Source organism: Pelodiscus sinensis, chromosome 5, assembly GCF_052426305.1.
Source record: "Pelodiscus sinensis isolate ZL-2025 chromosome 5, ASM5242630v1, whole genome shotgun sequence".
NCBI classification, from domain to species: Eukaryota; Metazoa; Chordata; order Testudines; family Trionychidae; genus Pelodiscus; species Pelodiscus sinensis.
In genome coordinates this window covers 113,573,780-113,595,471 of record NC_143056.1, presented here as the reverse complement: position 1 = coordinate 113,595,471, position 21,692 = coordinate 113,573,780, and the positions used below count along the sequence as shown (strand labels likewise).

General features: G+C 43.9%; 1 protein-coding gene across 2 annotated transcripts in view; it reads right to left on the bottom strand.

Annotated features, from left to right (window-relative positions):
- The window catches only part of KCNC1 (potassium voltage-gated channel subfamily C member 1), a 152,208-nt gene extending 132,174 nt beyond the window's left edge, over positions 1-20,034 (bottom strand). For both annotated transcript variants that reach the window (XM_075928090.2, XM_006133427.5), the window contains exon 1: positions 18,097-20,034. In XM_075928090.2, the coding sequence (XP_075784205.1) occupies positions 18,097-18,666 (570 nt within the window). In that variant the 5' untranslated portion in view covers positions 18,667-20,034. The remainder of the gene's footprint in view (positions 1-18,096) is intronic.
- Between the last annotated feature and the right edge of the window lie 1,658 nt (positions 20,035-21,692).

The following is a 21,692-nucleotide window of genomic DNA, read 5'->3' as shown; positions in this document are numbered from 1 at the left end:
CAGACTCTGTCCACAGTGAGCCTGGGCCCACCGTGGATGGAGGCTGCTTCATGATAGCCTCCTCTGCCCGCCCTGCTGCCTCTCAAAGAGGCAGCAGGACAGGGAGTGCGGGGACAGGTGGCACTGTGGAGCTGGTGATGGGGAGAACCAGATTTTAAGCCTAGGCTTATCAGTTAATCGTATTTTCAACCACTTGTTTACATCCCTAGTTGACTCATGTTTAGCTTGTGATCCACTGTGGCCCCCAGATTCCTTCCTGCTGTACTCCTTCCTAGACCATCATTTCCCACAAATAAAAGCAAGAGAAAATCTCATCTGAGTTAAAGAAGCCTGATACTATCTGAATTCTGTTCATGGTGAAATATATAGGAAATATTGACCTAACCATCCAAAGTCCTTACAATTAAAGGTGAACTTCACCCCTACAAAAGGGCCAAGCACAAGCTCTGTACTCCTGTTTTAAGTCCTGTTTAAGCTCGTGAGAGTTTAAGGAAGAACTGGAGATCTTCAGCTGGGCTTTTTTTCTTCACACGAGTGAATTTTACTCTGAATGCCTTGACTATTGTGGTTGTCCACTTGCCTGCAATTTCTGTGCTGTGGAGATGTAAGGATACATCTATTCTAGTCAGAGGTGCAATTGCAGCTGGCGTAGGCATACCCACATGAGCAATAATCTAGCTATCAGGGCTAAAAATAACAGTGAACATGTAGTAGCATGGATCCTGGCGTGGGCTCGGAATACAGAACCTACCCAGCTTTCCAGATGGGCTTCTCCAGCCAGCACTAAAACCCACACTGCTGCACTTTCACTGCTATTCTTAGCATGCTAGCAATATGTAAATCTGTCATGGGTATGCCTCTGCTAGCTCCATTCTAGCCTCTGACTTTAGTGTAGACAGGCCTTGAAGGCCAACCCTGCAGACTTTTGAAAATCCCACCCTCGTGGTCTGAAAGGTAGGAATTCAAAAAATTTGAGCACCCAAAAGTTGTGGCTACATCTGATATTTAATGATTTACTCTTGGACACAGAGTAAAAGAACTAGGAATACAACTCAGGAGCTCTATATCCCAGCCCTCTGCTTTAACCATTACACACACATTCCTCCCATAATTGCAAATGAGATGCTGAAGTTTTCAGCAAGACTTCTCTTGCATTTTCTTCTGCTTTAGAGTCCTTCTTTCCATCTTCCTAATAATTCTAAGAGACAAGATGACAGCTCTAGTTGGGGGGGAAAGAAAAATCTATAAATAATACAATAATTAAAGAGGCATTTACCCAGAATCTGAAAACTCTCATATTCTGATTTGATTCTGTTATTTTTATAAACTTAATCTTTTTTGACATTGACAATGATTCATATAAATATTAACGATTCCATTTAAATCAGCTGCATATAAGAATGCGATTGAGTTGTAGGGTTCTTTGGGGCCATACTCTGAAGCCCTTGTTTGGGCTAACCGCCCAATGAAATCAGTTGGAATTGAAGGACTGAGACCATTACTCCTTTCCAAAATCTTATATATTCTAATCATTGGATGGCAGATTCTGTATTTCTGATTTTCATCAACACTGATATTTAAAACAGAAATAATATTAGTTCATCCTCTCCTTTCAATCGTTTGCAATTCAGATTAGTTAACCTGAATTTAAATTCTTCATCTACCCAAAACTGAAGGGTATCTTTGGGTTTCAGGGTGATTTCTTATCTGTGACTGCATATTGTTTTGCATGATGTTTCTATTTGCATATTGTGAGCACTTCTGCCTTATACTTGGCCATATGCTATGTGTTGATTATTAAAAATTGAATAAGTAATACATTTTAAAATTTAAATTTGCCCAATGTTTTCTCTCTAGTCTGCACAGAGAAGCTCTTTTGACAGTAAAAGAGAAAGATTCTCTCTGTACTTGTTACTTCTCAATTATAATAAGATTGTATCTCTATTTTAGCTGGAGTGGACATGACATCAGATAGGAACACTAAGAAACTGCAGATTCATTGAAATCCAACGGCAAAAATCCAGTAACAGGTAAATTGCAGCAAAGGGGGATCTTCTGCAATTAATCCATCTGAATGATTCATAAGAACAGAAGAATGGCCGTACTGGGTCAGACCAAAGGTCCATCTAGCCCAGTAGCCTGTCTGCCAACAGTGGCCAGCACCAGGTGCCCCAGAGGGGGTGGACCGAAGACAATGATCAAGTGATTTATCTGCTGTCATCCTTCTCCAGCCTCTGACAAACAGAGGCCAGGGACACCATTTCTACCCCCTGGCTAATAGCCTTTTATGGACCTAATCTCCATGAAATTATCTAGCTTCTCTTTAAACTCTCTTATAGTCCTAGCCTTCACAGCCTCCTCTGGCAAGGAGTTCCACAGGTTGACTACACGCTCTGTGAAGAAGAACTTTCTTTTATTAGTTTTAAACCTGCTACCCATTAACTTCAGTTGGTGTCCTCTAGTTCTTCTATTATGGGAACTAATAAATAACTTTTCTTTATTCACCCTCTCCACACCACTCATGATTTTATATACCTCTATCATATTCCCCCTCAGTCTCCTCTTTTCTAAACTGAAAAGTCCCAATCACCTTAACCTCTCCTCATATGGGACCCGCTCCAAAACCCCTAATCATTTTAATTGCCCTTTTCTGAACCCTTTCTAAGGCCAAAATATCTTTTTTGACTCCTCTACATAACATTTGTACAAGAATATATACCACAAAGGCTGCATATCTAACATGTGCAACATTCAGTGATCGCTCACATGGTGTTTGCTTATACCATAACTATAGAGCACATATCGCAAAAGGTCCAATTCCGCTCTCGCTTATGTTGTTCCTTATGGCCATGATCCTGCAAAGACTTGTTCATGTGCTTAACATTATGCACTGGGAGAGTCCCATGGAAGTCACTTTTGTCAAGTGATGACATGGCACTTTGCAGTCCAGAAAATTCAATCGATCAGTTTCCACTAAAAGAAAATTCCTGTTTTAAGAAAATATTGATGACTACGACAAAAGTAGTTTTCAGAGGTTTCCAGGACTCTTGCCTTTACACGTAGTGACTGAAAGGTGGCAGAATGATGGCATGGGGAAATGAGTCTCTTCAGGACAGATTAACAGATGTGTCCCTTCCCTGACTTTGGAGCCTACTTCTCAGGCTGAGAATGTTGTGCAGTTTCTAGGGATGAAAAACCCATCTCCTCTTCCATTAGCGTGCTGTCTGTGGTGTAAATATCTACCCGTCAGAAATTGCACTAAGCTCACAACTTATATCAGGTATCACCCCCTAACATCATCATATGGTAAGGAATTTCTTTACCCAGTGATTTATAACACAGTTACATTCTGATAACAAATGTGTGAGCTACCCAGTCCATGAACTATATATACATGGTATTACAGATAACTGTCGCCAGCTATCAAACCAGGGCCTGGTCCAGCTCAAGTCAATAATGAAATTATCATTGAATATAATGAAAACATAATCTGGCCCCAAGTTGTTGGGAAATGTTATCTTACTTTATGTATATCATATTGTTATGTTGATTTGTCTGTGGAACTCACTGCCGTAATATATCATTAAGAGCAAAAGTTTAGCAGGACTCAAAAAAAGAATCTTTATTTGGAGAACTTAAATATTTGGTTATAACAAGACTTTTTTAAAGGGGGTTGGGAAGTATATACATATTCATGCTTTAATCATTTAAATAATGACTATTGAGAAGAAATTTGCTTGGCAACAGACTATTCCTTAACTGCCTAGTACAGCGGGAACAAAATACAGGACTATGTAGCACTTTAAAGACTAACAAGATGGTTTATTAGGTGATGATGGATTATTCACTTTCAGTCCTTTGTTATCTTGTTAGTCTTTAAAGTGCTACATAGTCCTGTATTTTGTTTCAGCTACACCAGACTAACACGGCTACATTTCTATCACTATAGTACAGAGGGGTTTTTTACATCTTCCTATGAAGTAGCTAGCACTGGTTTTCAGCGATGACAGTGTGCTGGATGAGATGGACAACTAGTTTCACTGAAACTGAAAATTCCTGTGTTCCCATGTGAACAAATCTGAGATGATTTTGGGTCTGGTTGAGATGTAGAACTGTGGGTGAGTGTCACGTAAATAGAGGCCAAGGTTAGGGGAGTCATTTCCTCTTTGACATTTGGTATATGGGTCACTTATTTTGTGTCTTTAGTGTAGAAGGCTGGGAATGGGCAAATGGTACATATCAGCTCATTAAAAAATCAGAAAGAAATAGGAGCTTTGTTGTTTCACACAGTCACTGGGCAGTTCTGTACTTCATCAGACGATTTGGGGAACTGGAAACACTTATAAATAATTCACATAATCTTCTTTATTATTATGATTTATTATTTATGTATTTATTATTAAGAATGATTAGAAAGGTACCTGCTCTCTTCAAGGAATGACATTTAAAAGAATGAACAGTTCACATGAGGCACAAATTGTTACCACCTATTGAACAGGGGCACTGGTGTGTGTGTGCTAAGTAGCGTTCTCTGGTCACACCCCCCAGACTGGTTACAAAAGCATAATTTGTCCATGCAAAGGAGTTGTGGTGATAATATCTCCTATTTTGACAGATAAGGAACTGAGGCACAGAGAGACAGGCTTGCTCAAGGTCACAGAGGGATTCTGACAGAGACAGGAGTTGAACCCTATTTCCTGAGATTCAAGACACTGCCTTAAATACAAAATCAGCCTTGTTCAAAATAGGGCATAATTTGGTCATAAATGGTATATAAGCCTTGCATGGATTTTACCCATGTAGCTAGGCTATCCAGAGCCATGGGATGAATTTTTTCCATGGTCAGCTCAGCTCTTCTTACTTCCTGGGATGTTTATTCTGCGTATCTGTATTTTAGGAGAGACCTAAAAAAAGTCAAGGTCTGGTCAACTCTGCATGAACATTACCAATCCTATGGCAATTTTTAGACTAGCAGAGCTTAGTCCTATTATCCTGGGTAAAAAGTCTCTTCCCCAGAAAGTTAGACAATGTGCTGTGTTAGTAATGGAGTCTCCAGATAAAAAGCTGCTACAGTTAATCTGATTCATGTATAAATGTGGTATGTTGTGGGAAGAAAAACAATATAGAAATGCTGCACCAGATTTTAAAATACTATTTGAATGCAATCTTACTAACATCTGTAGACTTTCTTAATACCCTTTTCTCAAGGAAGAATGAGTGCACTTTTGTAGTATTGATTTATGGCTGTTTAGGCATAGCTAACACTTTAACTAATCCATACTGGTTTAAATTAACATAAGATCTTTTAATAAAACAACTTATACACTTGGGATTTTTAGAAAGTATAAACATCAAGAACTAATCAACCAACCAGCTGATGTCACTTGCTTAAGCAAAACTCATGTAAAAGTGCATTCGTTTGGACTGAAAAAACACCAACACTACAAGATATTGATTAGGGTAGCAAAAAGCTGGTTAAATCATGGTTGGTGTGACTGGGAAACACAAGCTGAAAGCAACTGTGCAGCATGTGGGCCAAATTCTTAAAAAATGCTGAAAGTTATTAAGGGCTTGTGATAGATTGTAATCAAGACTCCACAGAGTAAACCATGCTTTAAAAAATGATAGCACATTATGGCCAAGGTTATGATGATGTGATTATTGTAGTTATTGTACTAGAAGGCACAGTCAAGGTGTAGTCCCCATAGTGGTAGGCACGGAATATACACAAAGCCAGAGAGAGTCCCCATCCCTGGTCTAAATAGAACAGACAAAGGGTGGAAGGCAAAATAGGAGAGCGGAGAGATGAAATGGCATTCCCAAGGTCACACAGAAGACAAGTGGCAGAGCAGGGATTAGATCCCCCCCGGGATGAAATCATGGCCCCCTGGAAGTAAATGGGAGTTTACTTCAGGTCTCCTGAATCCATCACCACTGCCCCCTCCACTAGACCACACTGTCTCCACTCCTGTGACAGTTGCTTGGTATTCAGCATCTTTCAGGATTTTTCCCTGCATGTGCTAGACATTCCCCTGAATATCCAATCCCAAATGTTATACCTGGAGCCTGTACTTATCATATATAACTGGATAAAGTGGAACACTGGATCCAAATGCCTGAGTGTCTCAAATGCCGTGGTCATGAGGACTGTGTAAGAACCTGGATAAAATAGAATAGACTTGTGGAAACTCAATTTCAAATTGAAATCCACAATTGAACTTTATGACTTGTGATAATCTCTATGATATGTCAAACAATGCATGATCTAGACTGATCAGTGCTCTGTGTATTTGCCTGCGGAATGCAGCTGTATGTTGATGAAACATGATGTTCAGTTTGATGCTAAGGAAACTAAGAGCTATTGCATCTGAGAGAGTTCTGAACCCACTTGGGAAGGCATTGTGAATGTTGAGTGGATAGCCCAGGAAATGAAGGAATGTAGACATATCTGCCAAGCCATGCAGGCTGAAATACCTATGTAAGTCGTATATGTCCTTGGGGTACTGAAGAATTCAGTTGGAGCAGATCTTACTTTTGTTGCTTAAAGAACTACCTTCTCCTGAATGGCTGTGGCTGTTGTATTTTTTAAAGGTTCTCTTTCCCCCACCCAAATGAAAGTCCCGAAAGATGTTTTAAATTATTTTATGCTATCACAAAATCATGACTGTCTTGACTTTGCCCTTTCACAGTGTAAATCAAACAGGCCTATGGTCAGATTCATCACTGCCAGTGAAGTTTGAGTATAATTACATAAGTGTATGCCAGCAGCTTGTACCTGCGTTCTAAGAATGTGTGCAGCACATATGTAGCTGGCTCTCTGCAGTACGCTGAAATCAGAGATTTATTGCATTTAACAGAGAGTCATTACAATGCAATTTTAACTTTCTGTTATTAAAGGTTCTTACATCATGAGCAATCACTGTAAAAAGCTTTGGACTTAGATTTATTCATAATTTTTATAGCATGATTTATTACAACCCCATTACATCCCATAAATCTTATCTAAGAAAAATGGAAATCAGTTAGGGCCTGATCCTTTTTGCCTGTGTTCATATTGGGTTGTACTTTGTTCTGTATCTAGTCCCACTGAAATCAAGGGGACTACTCATGGAGTGAGGTACTATTCAATGTGAGTAACGGTGGCTGATTGGGCTCTCAATGAGCAGAGAAGAGTAATGTCAAAATTGCACTGAAACTGTCAGCATTCACATGTCATAATGGGTTTATTTTATTTCATGCCATTCACTGATTCCCTGTAATGTTTCATTCAAATGCTGTATGTAGGAAATGTATATGTATCATATATATAATACAGTGTTCAGAAGAAAAAGTCTTTGAATACTGTTGTTTTCCCCCTCAGTCTAGATGCAGGATGCAGAAACTGAAAAGCTAATTGCAGTACAGTTGCAGAGACCTCAAAATGGCTGCTCTCTTGTTGTTTTATTCAAGAATGCACTGGAAATGCATAAAAATCAAATCTGTACAAAATATGGGCCCAATCCTGCATCCCTTGTCTGTTTGAATAAGGAATACACACTTGACGCAAGAATTGCTGGATTGGCCCCTGGTTAACAATCTATCAGTCATCCATTTGCCCTTTCTGTTTACAGCACTCAGATGGCATTTGATCAAAAATGATATAAACAGACATACAATTAAGTCTTGTAGCCTGAATAAAGATCAGCTCCTGTGTAGTCCTTATGCAGGGAAATCTCTCACTGACTTAATGAGGTTTGTCTGCATAAATAATATTTGTCTGAGTACAGTGTATTTAAGGTTTTGTTGAGAGCCATTTTTTTATAATTTGTATAATTTTGTTCAACTTCATTGCCAATAAATTACCAAGAGAGAGATTTATTTGTTTATTATGCTATAGTGCTTCAGAATCAATATATATAATGTATCTATTCAAGAAACATACTGTAAACGATCTGTTGTTCTGTTCAACACTCTTGACAAATTAGCTTTTCTTTTTGAAGGTAATGGGAGTTCTGGCATTGATTACAGTAAGAGTAGGATTGGGCCCTTTGTAGCTGATTTCATATAATTCTCAGCTTACATTAAAAATGAGGCAATACATATATACCATTTATTACTTAAATAGCACCATTATGTACACCGCTCAGTATCTAATGTGTGTTTTGTGATGAAGGCAAAAAATACTCTAGAATATTAGACTGTAGATGGAAAAATAATTTTACGATGTATCGGCTAATTTGTAACGATCAGTTTTATGTATCCTACTTTAAAGTAGGGATTTAAGCGAGTAGTCGACTAACTGATAAGTCTAGGCTTATTGGTTAATCTAGTTGACTACTCTTCCCCTCCCCCCTGTATCAGAGGCAGCAAGTAGGGGGAGAGCAGGAGCTGGTGCTGGGATGGGAGCCAGCTTAAAAGCCAGTTCCCCCCATCACCATTTCCATGGTGCTGTCTGTTCCCCGCCTTATGCTGCTGCCTCTATTAGAGGCAGTAGCACAGGGAGGGAGACAGGGGAGGCTATCTCAGGCTTTCTGCAGGCAGAGGCTACTCCAGCAGCAGTGGCCTGGGCTGTCCGTGGACAGAGGCTGCTCTTGTCAGACAGGATGCCCAGCTCAGTCCTGGCTCACATCGAGGACCTACCCACGCTGTGGCTCTGCAGTTTAAATGTAGTAAGAGCAGAAGTAAGGGCAAAGAATATTTTTTGGGACATAGAGCAAAAGAAAATACTGAAAAAACTAGACACTGAATCTGACCTAGTTGAAGTCAGTGGTAGCACTCCCATTGACTGCAGTGGGACCAGGATTAGGTTTTAGGAATACTGCAGGTTGGTCTGATTTTAGGGCTCATCTATACTTATCGGAAGATGGATGCTCCAGCGATCAATCTTCTGGGGTTTGATTTAGCAGATCTATTAAAGACCCGCTAAATCAAATGCTGAGGGTGTCCCTGTTGATTGCGGAAATCCTCACAGTCATGAGGAGAAAGAGAAATCAACATGAGAGTTTCTCCTGTCAACCTCCCGCTGTGGGGTTGCCCTTGAAAATCAATGTAAGGTACATCAACTCCAACTATGAATTGTCATAGCCGGAATTGTGTATCTTACATTGATTTTCTCCTCCAGTGTAGACCTGGCCTTCTATACACTGAAACACCATCTACTTTAATAGGAGTTGTGTGTGTGAAAGGTCTACATGGTCACAACCTCTATCCTAAATCCAAGAAACCCTTAATAACATGAATAGTCCTAATCACATAAATAGGCCCACAGGATGAAAGAGAAGCATAACAATACATAATAAACTGTTGATACTCAGAGTGTAGCAGGAACAAGGGTGTTTAAAAATGGAGCTGGGGTGGTTTTAAAATAACAATAAGACGACAGGAAATACGCAAAGGGAAGAAAATGTCCTTGAATCAGAATGGCCAGGTTGTGCACCACCTTCCCTAGGTAGACAGGCAATCGTACCATTGTTATGCGCAGCTGTCTTCCCACTTGAGACATCCTGACTGAAATTAGATTGCAAGTTTTTTAGATTGGGAGCCATAAGAACATATGTACAGTGTCCAGGAGAATGTGGTCCTGATTCTGTTTGAGTGCTGCCATAATAGAAATGATTAAAAAAATAATAATTGAAGTCAGTGGGACAGCTCACATGAGTATATCTGTAGCTCTGATGGCTGCCATCTTGACCAGTGTAATAGGGAGTGAAGTAGGGTCTCCCAGAACAAAAGGGATGAGTTGCTACAGCTTATGCCAAAATTGGGACCATAAAAGACTCAGGCTCTGTAGCTTGGGCATAGAAGTGTAACACATAGCACACAGTCATCGGTGGGTTACAAAAGTATTTTCAGGAATGGGTCCCTTCAGGGGAGGGTGACTGGGGATATTCATGAGAGGTTTGAAATAATGAATGGTAAAAGGGTGATTAGCCTGTTAGGCACCATTATTTACTCTATGCTATAAGGCAAGAGCAAGGAAACCTCTTGTAAAATAAAAAGGCAATGCTTTTTTTACAAACCTACATTGTACAATATAATGAACTTCCATCCTCTGCTAAATTATGTGGCAACGAATGGTTCAGGAAGTTTAATCAGGGGATACGACGTGCTCTTTGCCATGGAAAACCCACAGGAAGGGCCAGGCAAGGAAAATAATTTTTGAGAGTTCCCTTAATGCTGTTTCCTTTAAATTCCTGCAGGGAGGTGGGGAAGTTGCCATGCTCTGAAGGAGTCTCCATAGACAGCAGCCCTTGATAACCTATTTTAAAGTGGGCACTAGCATGAAAAGTGATCTACAGGAAAATTAATATAACTAGAAGCAGGTGCTGGAACTCTGCGGATCCCTGTAGATTGGTTTGAACTGAAGGATACTGCATGTCTCCTCTCTCTTCATCACATTCTGCCCCTGCTTTCATGGTTTGCCCCTTTGCCTGCCCAGATGGATTTCTTCCAGGGTAAGGACAGTTCACTGGAGGCGGCTGTTCCTTTTCTGCTTGTAGTTAGGAGCAAATCCACACAGAGAAGGTCCCTTACAAGTCTGGATCCAATTTTTAAAAAAAATATAGCAACTATGCTATAAATCTACAGGGACTCTCTGTCTTTTCTGATAGCCAATGGAGACTGAAATGAAATCTCCTTCTTCCCTTCACTAGAGCACTGCAGCACTTGGAAAAAGTGGTTTATTATGAAGACTGTTATCTAACTGTCTTGTGTATGGTTAGAAGCAGGATGTTGAGCTAGATGTATCCTAATTACAAGATGAGAATATAAAATATTTGCAACACACACACACACACACACACACACACACACACACACACACTCACACTCAGTAACCACATTATAATAATTCACTGGGCAACTTCATTAAACAAAAAGAAAACATCCAGGAGAATACCTTGCGTCTCTCTATGAGGCCTCTAACCCTTGGGGGAAGAGGGGTCAGAATAGATCCCTCTGAGCCCTCTGATACGTGTAGAAAGGGCTAACAAGGGCTGCTAGTTCGCCCAGACCGCATGGAGGAAGTATGGAGAAGGACCGCTCCTTCTGAATCCATGATGTCATGTAGGGGGACCAGATGTCCCAATTTTATAGGGACCATCCTGATATTCGAGGCTTTTTCCTCTAGAGGTTCCTATCACCCCCCTTCCTACCGTCTCAATTTTTCACACTTGCTCTCTAGTCCCCCTAGTGTCATGTGCTCCCATCATCTGCACTGTCCACATTCCCACAGGAGAGGATTCTTCTGATGCAGGAGGCACTAATGTGAGTTTAACAAGGCTGACACTCCTCTGGGGTTTGCAAAGGGAAAGTGAGGGCAACTCCATGAATGGTCTTAGTCCCTCTTCCCACTTTGCTGTAGCCTGTCCTCACACAAGCCACCCAGGCCTCAAGGACCACCCACCGAAGTAAGCAGGGGCTTCCATGAGGTCAAAAAGAAATGCGGGGAGCATGCTGCAGAACCATCACTCACTCTCACCATAAGTTCCCAAAAGCCTCCCCTCTTCCAGCTCTCAACTGCTGATTTCCTTGCTCACCTCCACTCACAGGGAGTATTCAAAGCCAAGCGGCTGATTGCGGCTTTCCACAGAACTCTACTGTAGCTGCACTAGCTTTTCATTTAAACCGTTTATTTCAAAGCAACAATAATATTCATCTAGAAGTACTATAAGGGCATGTCTACACTAAGATATTATTTTGAAATAACTAAACTTGAAATAATAACTCCTGAAATAACAAAATCAAACAAGCGTGTCACCACTATGGGGAAGCCTCGAAATTAGTGGAAGTAGGCTCCATTATTGGGGACGCACTACCTCGACTCAGAGACCCAGGAAGCACTGGGGAGTAATTACTTTGAATGACTCTGGGCGTATATATTTTGAAACTAGCCAATTAGCCCGTCATAAGATGGGATTTTCAGGTCTCTCCTCCACGTCGGTCTTCTCTCCTGAGCCTCTGGTCTCTCTCTCTTTCTCTCTCTCTTTCTCTCTCTCTCTCTCTCCTCCTACTTCCTCCTCCCCCCCCCCTCAGCTCTCCTCTGCCTCCTGCCTTTCTCTCTGTCTCTCTCTTTCACCTCTCCTCCCGCTCCTGCCTCTCACTTGGGGGGCCGCGGAGCCCAAATGGTTGTTTGGGCTACACACTCCCCGTGCTGCATGGGGGGTGCGGAGCCCAAACGGTCGCTTGCTCCGCTTGCTCCCACACGGCGGCCTGGCTGAGCAGCGCAGAAGTCAGCCGAGCGCCAAGGCAGGAGGCGAAGGGGGGGCGGGATGGTGACATTCATGGCCAGGGGGCAGGGCCTGGAGCTGTTGTCATGCCGCACATCACTGCCCCGCCCTCCTTTGCCTCCCACCGTGTCACTCGGCTGACTTCTGCGCCACTCAGCTGGGCCGCCACGGGGGAGCAAGCGGCACAAGTGGCCGTTTGGGCCCTGCACTCCCCATGTAGCACGGGCCGCCCAGAGGGAACAGCCAGCATTTTGGCATTACAGACTTACAGACACTGGGCTACTATATTTATGAAAGCAGCTGCGGAGCGTCCACACTGATGCTATTTTGAAATAACTATTTTGAAATAAGCGTTATTCCCTGAGGAAAGCAGGAGTACAGATTTCAAAATAACCAGCCCGCTATTTCGAAATAACGGGCTTGGTAGTGTGGACGCTCCACTTATTATGTCAAAATAAGGGGGGGTTATTTCTAAATAGCTCCTTAGTGTAGACCAGAGCTCAGGGCCCTCTTTAAGCACTGTTAACAAAGAGTAACAGTTTGAAGTTACAAAAGCGGCGAGAAGTCCTGTGGCACCTTATAGACTAACCGAAGTGTTGGAGCATAAGCTTTCGTGGGCAAAGACCCACTTCATCAGATGCACGTAGTGGAAATTTCCAGAGGCAGGTATAAATATGCAGGCCAGAATCAGGCTAGAGATGACGAGGTGGATCCAATCAGGGAGGATGAGGCCCATTTCTAGTATCTGATCTGGAGGTGTGAGTATTCTCTTGGTACTCACACCTCCAGATCAGCTACTAGAAATGGGCCTCGTCCTCCCAGATTGGATCCACTTCGTCATCTCTAGCCTGATTCTGGCCTGCATATTTATACCTGCCTCTGGAAATTTCCACTACGTGCATCTTACGAAGTGGGTCTTTGCCCACGAAAGCTTATGCTCCAACACTTGGTTAGTCTATAAGGTGCCACAGGACTCCCCGCCGCTTTTGCAGATTCAGACTAACACGGCTACTCCTCTGATAGTTTGAAGCTAGTGTGAGCGCATGCACACAAACTCACCTGACAGTTCCAGATGCCATGATACTGGCTAAGTTAACAACTGTCAGATTTAAAAAAACACACTCGGCTTAGTAGGGAAGGAAGAGGAAAAGGATGAGGAAAAGGAATCCTGCAGTGCTTATGTAGGCAAAACTACCAGTCAAGTCAGTGGGAAATTTCCCTGAATAAGGTCTGCAGGTTCAGACACTATGCAAGAAAACAATCACTAAAAGGAAAGAGGAAGGGTGCTAGGAACAGATTTTAACAATTCGTGGATGAAGTTGTCTTACAGATACTTGTGAGGGGCCCATGCTAGTTGTTACAATAGTGCCATCAGAATGCTCAGTAGATCTGAATGGCTTCTGTTTCACATAGTGCTAAGTCATTAGCTGATGTAAACTGGTGTAGTTCCATTGACTTCAGTGGTGCTGGACTGATTTACATCAGTGAGGAACTGGCCTCTCTCAAGTTGCGATATAGATTTTTTTTTGCGTATACTTTCTAGTTTTAGGGCTGCATTTACAAAGGCATTTAGGGGCATAAATATGCATATACACCCCCCCTGCTGGAATTCACAAAAGTGCCTATGTGAGTTAGGTGCCTAACTCCTATTGGATTTCATCTAACTTGGTTAGGAGCTTTTGTAAATCCCATTAGGTGTCTCTGCCTCCTTAAGCACCTAAATACCTTGTAAATCTGGCCTGTAGATTCTGTTTTCCTGTGATGATCATTACCAGGGTTCGCCGAACCGCGGCGAGTCCCGCTCGCCAGCTGCGCTCCGCTCGCCAGCCGCGCTGTCCGGTGATCTGCGCATGCGCAAATCGTTCTGCGCATGCGCAGATCACCCAAACCCAGCTCTTCCGGGTTACAATCTACTCACCACAGGTGAGTAGATTGTATTATTTGTCAAGCCCTGATCATTATTCTATTTTCCTTCAATCCTATAGTGAGACAGGCTTAAAAGAAATGCTGCTTTTCAATCCACTATTAGACTATGTCAACACTGCAACACTATTTCGGGATACTGGAGTTTTCCAAAATAGCTAACCTGTATCTTAACAGCAAGCCCATTGTACTGGATTTGCTATTCCAATGTCCCTGTAAACCTCATTCTACGAGGAGTAAGGGATGTTTTGGAATAGCGGGTTATTTCGAATTCTGGCACTGTGTAGACAGTGCCAAATGACGAAATAAGCTATTTCAAAATAAGATTGAAATAAGATATGCAATTTGGATAGCTAAAGTTGCATATCTTATTTCAACCTACGGTGCAGTATAGTCGCACCCTTACTGACCAGGCATTTATATTTTAGCAACACAGATACTTGTGGGATGCGGAGGAAGGGAATGGGGACTTGCATAGTAGCCAGCCTTGCCAGATATACATAATTTCCTTCCTTTCTGCAAATGTGTATCCAATCTGAGAACAGAAACAGTAACATGTGACTTGGTGATCACTCATGCATTTCAAATTTTGAATCTAAATACTGAAAATTCAAATGAATGCTTATGCTAACACATAAACTATGCACATTCTAAAATATGGCCCTGATTACACAAGGGGGAAACTACCAATCAAAACATTTGCAAAATGTTTGCTCTGTGTGTTTTGATCTTTTTTCCTGGATAATTCCTGGAAGAAATAGCCAAAGCTGATAGATAAAATGTTCACAATTAATAATTGCATCATATCTTGTCTAGAGAAATATTATTCCACTTCTCTATGAGATCTAGAAGGGGTTTTAACATATACTTAGCCTTTCAGTTTGTAAACTGTATTCTTTTTACATGAGTGTATTATGAGGTACAGCTATAACAAGAATTTTAATTAAAAAATTTTAACTTTGTGATACCATCTTAAACACATAATTTTGGTAAAATATTAAAACATAAAAAATGAAAGCATGTATACATCTAATCAGGGGCAGATGACCGTTTTGCGGGGCCCTGGGCAGCATAATTCCGCGGGGCCCCCCTTTGCCACAGCGCATGCGCAGTGACGCCATGCGCATGCGCAGCGGCATCACGGTGCATGCGCGGGGCTTTCTGAAGCGCGGGGCCCAGGGCGGCCGCCCCGTTCGCCCTGCCCTATATCCGCCCCTGCATCTAATAGCCATCTTCACCAACACTAACAAATACTGTAAGTGCTAGTTGGTTTATTTAAATTAATTACTTTTAAAAATAACAATTAATTTAAGCCTTGCTGTATGCTAAAATATAGGAAATAACTTTAAAAATAGCTCAGATGGTTAAGCTTCTGATGTAATTGTATTCATGTGAGTTTGTTAGTTACCTGATAGTATTACTGTTCTGTGCTATTGACTTTAGCATACTGTCCATATATTAAAGAGGCTATTGATTATTTCTCTGCTAATTAGTGACAGTGAGTTTGAGGTATTTTGTCATGTCTGTCATTAAATAATCACAATATAGACCAATCTCTCTCTATCTCCTTTATACACACAACCATTATGTTTTGCTTTTATAGAAAATGTTAAATGTCCTTTACTGTATTCTTAATGGACAGGGTACATGTGCTGGTGGTGACAGTTTACGTCACATGTGATTATAGATAACAATGCTTAAAATGCTTATGTCATAGATGATTGTAGATAACAATTAAATGGATCTTCTATTTAAAACACAAAGTGATCATTGCACACCTTAACTTTGTGTAGTGACTAGAATTCATAATTCTTCAGTCTCATCCATAAGAATACCTTAAGGTAAGAACAGCTTTAAAGCCAAGTAGAAGTTGAATTGAATGAGGTATGCACACAGAGGAATGGATACATAATTATGAATAAATTGTATATCATCTGCAGAATAATCTGAATTGCCTTATAAAAAAACTATCCTCATGAGCAAATACAAAGTGAACGTCCTACCCAATTGGAATTCAAGATTGTACAAAGTCTTTGAATATTGGTGATAAACTTCAGCCTGCAATCTGAGATGATTTTACAAACTCTTCTTCATTTGCACCATTTTCCATGGGAAACATTGGCAGTTTGGCCTTACGGTCATGCCACAAAATACATGGCAGATGCTCCATTTCTTATTGGGATGCACTTTAACAACAGATGCCTGACCACCAAAGAAGGCTACTTCCAAAATCAATGCATGTTAACACTTTGGTTCATTACAGGAAGCTAACTGAGCCTTTTGAAAGACACCCTCTAGCCTTCCCCCTCCATTTCCATGTTCCCTTCGCAGATATCAGGAATGGGAAAGCTGCAGCTCAACAGCACTGTCCTTTTATGTTGTGGTAAATATTTCATTAATTCCTTATATTTTGTACTATTTAAAGATGCTCCTTTTAAATTTTAACTTCTTTATTTAGCAGGAAATCTCAGAAGAGCATGTGAACAAAAATCTTAATGAATATGCATAAAAAGTACCTCCAGCTCTGCTCTTGTCTCCCTCATTCATTTAGTTTGCAGACGTGGCATTTCGGCATTAGAAATCTTTGCTCAGCCTGATGCCTCCACTAGCCACCATTTCACCATCTGTTCCTATAGTGATCTACTCTACATTTCCATCCCTTTCCATCCACTTCTTCCATCTACGTCCATGTATTTTTCCTGCTTGCCCTCTAATTTCATCTCATTCCTTAGATCCACACATGACACCTTGATTACCCTCCCACACCAGTAAACCAGCCATACTCACTTAGGGCTGACAGGAGTTGTCTTTACTGTGTATCTGTAAGATAGGGATCACATGAAGTTAAGCCCTCTCTCTCCCTGTTCACCTACCCATCATTCATTTCCCTCACTTTTCCAGATAGATACCTGTGGGACTGATCCTGATGCTACTGAAGATGAAGAGTGCTTTACCACTGACTTCTATAAGGGCAGAATCAGTCCCGAGATTAGCATGTGAATGACTATTTGGAGGAGTCAGTTGGCTGTTTCAGAGCACATACGACTATGGTGTGGATCACACCAGCATTCATTTGCATTAATTTTACATTCAGGACGAACTGTCCTTCAGTACCCAAGAAAGAAACCCATCAAATACATCCCTTCTCCATGCAGATGCAGTTTGCTCTAATAAGAACCTCTCTGTCTATTTGGAAAGGAAACCTTGGCTAGGTGTGTAATGGAGACCGAAGGGTGTTCATCAAAGAGTCACAACAGGAACTATTTAACACTGCATGTCTCAAGAAATGGTGCACGAAAGGCTACCTTATCACCAAGAAACTCCCCAAACCTTTCTTCTGCATTCACCACCTGCTTTAATGAATGCTTCTCAAGGAGGAGAAATAGGGAGGAACGGTGAAGGGGGAGCCTCTTTTGATTGGTAGGGAATGAATAATTGTGACCATTTGGATGCATGGTGGTAGGGAGGGAACTCATCCTCAATCCTCTGTGCACTGCCTACTCTAATGAATCTCTTGTCTCCATGAAAGTGAACAAGGGCATGGATCTTTCCACATGCCCTGGCTATAGAGTGTAGGGCTCCATATGCCTGCACATGTATGAATGTTCAACACTGCATGTGCCCATGCCCATGTGCCGGAATGCAAGTCTCCATGCCCCCACGCATGTGTCTGCTCTAAGCCGCATATGGCCATGCATGTGTGCCAACTCTAGACTGCATGTGGCCATGCATGAGTTCCTGCTCTGGAATCTGGGTTTCCATATGGCCATGCATGTGTGCCTGCTGTAGACTGCATGTGACCATGCACGTGGTGTGCCTGCTCTAGACCACATGTGGCCATGCATGTGTGCCTGCTCCAGAGTGAGTATACTCAGCAGTGCTGAGGGGAATGAAGTTAGCCAGGAAGACTGAGGTTAGGGGACTGCCCTGGGAAAGAAGTCAGCATGATGCTGATTGTATAGCTTACCCTTGCATATCTGGAAGAATAGGGATCCTCAAAAAGTGCCCAGATGCGCGGCTGCCACCTTCTCCAGAAGCCCCCGGACCTGCCATCGGGCGAGTCACTGAGTGCCAAGCGTTTAGTCATTTCCAGCTCTTCCTCACCATCCCCGGAGTCTCCGGTGCCATCTGCATCTCCGTCCTCAGCACTGCTATCCAGTGGTGCCCCTCCAAAACTGTCAAGTGCCTCCTCAGCGTCGCGGTGCTGGCGGTAGGTCATCCAACAACAGGGCTCCACATCCGTCTCGTCAATGCCCCAGAAGGCCAGCTCCTCTTCGTACAGAGGCCCACACACATCCGCTGGGCAGTGCAGCTTGCCTGTGCGGTAGTAGTTCAGGATGTGGGCAAAGACACCTGGGTGCCGGTCAAAGAAGAATTCGTCTGTGCGCGGGTCATAGTCAAAGTGGCTGTGGGCATCGGGCTCGGCGATCCAGGCCAGCCGAGTGCCGGGCAGGGTGCGCAGGGTGCTGCGGTAAGTCTGGTGCCTAGTCCCTCCCACGTTGATCACAATGCGGTCGCTCTCGTCGCCCTGGCCCATCTCGTCTCTTATTAGGCATGTCGCAGACTCATTCGAGGAAGCACGGCATGCAGCAAGCACATAAGGGGGTGGCTTCTGGGCTGCAATCGCGATCTAAGCTGGTACTTTATTCGGGTGGTCAGCAATCCCCTAGGCAAAGGGCACCCAACCGGCATCAGCCTGTTGTGCCTCGTCTTCCAAATGCTACCAACCCAAGGGCACCGATGAAAGTTACTGTTGGCAGTCCGAAGAGTCCTCTTCTTTGTGGTCACAAACTCTTGTGTTGTTTAAGCAGGGGCTGGGAGAGGAGAGAGCATGCACTCCCCAAGCACAGCTGTAGCTGCAAAGGGCTGCCAGGTAGCTAGGGATGGTGGGGGGCGGGGGGGAGGAGAGATTCTTCTTTAGTTAGATGTGGCCAAAAAGGAATTCAGGGCTGCACATCTGTTCAGGAAGGGGGGGGGGCTGATGATACAGCTGGGTGCAAAAACGCGGGGGGGGGGGCGAGAGAGGGTACAAGGGGATCGCAGACAGACACACAGACACACAATGAAGGATGGAGGGGGCGGATATTTGTTCCCAGCCGCAGCAACAGACCAGATCTATTGATGGTTTTTTTTTAAAATTAAGCAATCTCTCTCCAGACGGTGCTGGGCTGAAGTCCTCCGGAGGCAGACAGGAGCGAGGGAGCTGCCGCGGGGGGGGGCCCAACACGCAGCGATCCTCATTTACAAAAATCCCCCAGCCCTCCCGCCCCCAAAGCCCCCACTTCTGGGCTGCGGGGGGCGAAGGTGCAGCAGGAGACAGGGAGCAGCGGCAGGAGGGCAGCAGAAATCTGGACTCCAGACGCCCGCGACGGGTCCGGCGGGGACTCCCCTCTCCGCTCTCCCCCGGGCGATGCACCTCACATGCTGCAGCAGCGACCCCGCCGAGGCGCCCCGCTCCCTGCGGGCTGTGCCCGTCCTCGCTCGGCTGCTGCAGGAGGCGGCAGGGGGGTTGCGGAGCGGCGCCCGCCCGGGCTCGGTGCTGAATGGACAGCGCTGTGCACCCAGCTCCCGCTCCCCGCGCGCAGGGTGGGGGGGCTGCAAAGGAAAAACAGCGATGCCGGGGTGAGGGGGTCGATGCCTCCAGCCCCCGCGGCTCTGGCAGCAGACGGAGATCCCGCCGAGCGCTCTGCCCCTCAGGGCGCACGTGGCTTGGGCTGCTGAAGCGGAGCTCGGTCCCCAGCCGCGTGCCCGCCGCCCCTCAGCTCGCAGGTGGTGCTAGAAGCTGGGCGCCAGCAGGGAACTAGCGGCTTCGTCCAGCCAGCCCGGTCTCCGGACACTTCAAGACGGCGCAGGCGCATTGGTCTCTGAATAGAGCAATTCTCCCTGGGTCCTAATGCAGAAGAACACACACACACACACACACACAGAGCTACACAAACAGGAACACACACACACACACACAGAGCTACACAAACAGGAACACACACACACACACACACACACACACAGAGCTACACAAACAGGAACACACACACACACACACACACACACACACACACACACAGAGCTACACAAACAGGAACACACACACACACACACACACACAGAGCTACACAAACAGGTACACACACACACACACACACACTGAGCTGCGCACACGCTGAGCTACACACACACTGAGCTGCAAACCCATTGAAATAGCAACTGTGTGCGTGTGTGTGTGTGTGTGTGTGTGTGTGAGAGAGAGAGAGAGACAAAACCAGCAGCCTCCAGAAACCAGCGGTGCAAGATCCCGCTGCACAATCCCTGTGTCCATGTCCCCCTGCTCTGGTCCGGGCGCTCAGTAAAGGTCTACTAGGATCACGTTAATTCAGCGGCTTCTAGTTCTCTCCCTCTCTCTGGGAACCGGAGCTGAACAACTTCAGGACGGCTGCTGCAGTGGCGGACTGTCTGACATTTTTAGTCTCCAAGAAGCTGGTCCCAGGCAAATCCTGGGGGAGGGTTTATTGCTTATTTGTTTGCTTCTGGTTTTGACTGGGGACACTGAAGTGGAAACCTTTCCATCTGCCAGGTGAAATGCAGAGGGAAAAGGTCATATCGAGCCTCCTTCAATATAATGAACGGACTGAATCACCCAGGGAGTGGGGGGAGTGATGTAAAAATCAGAAAATTGCCTCCCTGTAGAGTTTGCTGTCGGCAGCAAAATCTGACATTGGCTGCGTATCATTTTATGCTCTCTCTCAAAGGGGGCTCCTTTTAATTCTGTGGCACAGGTATAGCAGTTTGTGCTGGAAAAGTGGGATTCCTGTCATAAATTGCTTCCCCTCACCTTGACTCATGTCTTGATGCTGAAGTAACAATTTCTGACATATGAAGGTGACTGTGGCAGAAAAATACTTCCTCTTGCTTTCCTCCTTTCCTGACAGCATCTTCTGAGGGCAGAAAGATGCCCTCTGCAGAAATGGCTCCCTGTCCTGCCCTGTGCTTATTGGCTAGTGCAGGGGTTCCCAAACTTTTTGACACGGGGACCAATAAATCCATTCACAAGCTTTTGGAGGTCTGGTAACATTCATTTGCATATTTGCATATTCATTAAGCAAATGATGAATATTCAAATAAGTTGTTTCTGGTCCTCCCAAAGCCCCCATTGCCAGCGTTAGCAAAGCTTTTGATACAGTTATCCACAATATTCTTGCCAGCAAGTTAAGGGAATATGGATTGGATAAATGGACTGTAAGATGGATAGAAAGCTGGCTAGATCAGGGTTTCCCAAACTTTTTACTTTAGTTGGAACCCGTTTTTTTTCTAGTACTGTTTTTTGCAGCCCAAAAATATAAACGCATATACAAAAAGAATGAAAAAATGAATACATTTTCAGTGTTTCACCCGGCTGCATTCTCCACCCAGCCTGGGCCAGAGCTTGGAGGATCTGGCGCCTCATGGGCACTCCAGGAGGCGGGAGCAGGAGCAGATTGGGGTAGGGTATCTGGCTAGGAGGAAGGGTGCAAGGAAGGGTAGGGTTGCCAGGTGTCCAGTTTTGTACAGGACAGTCTGGTATTTGAG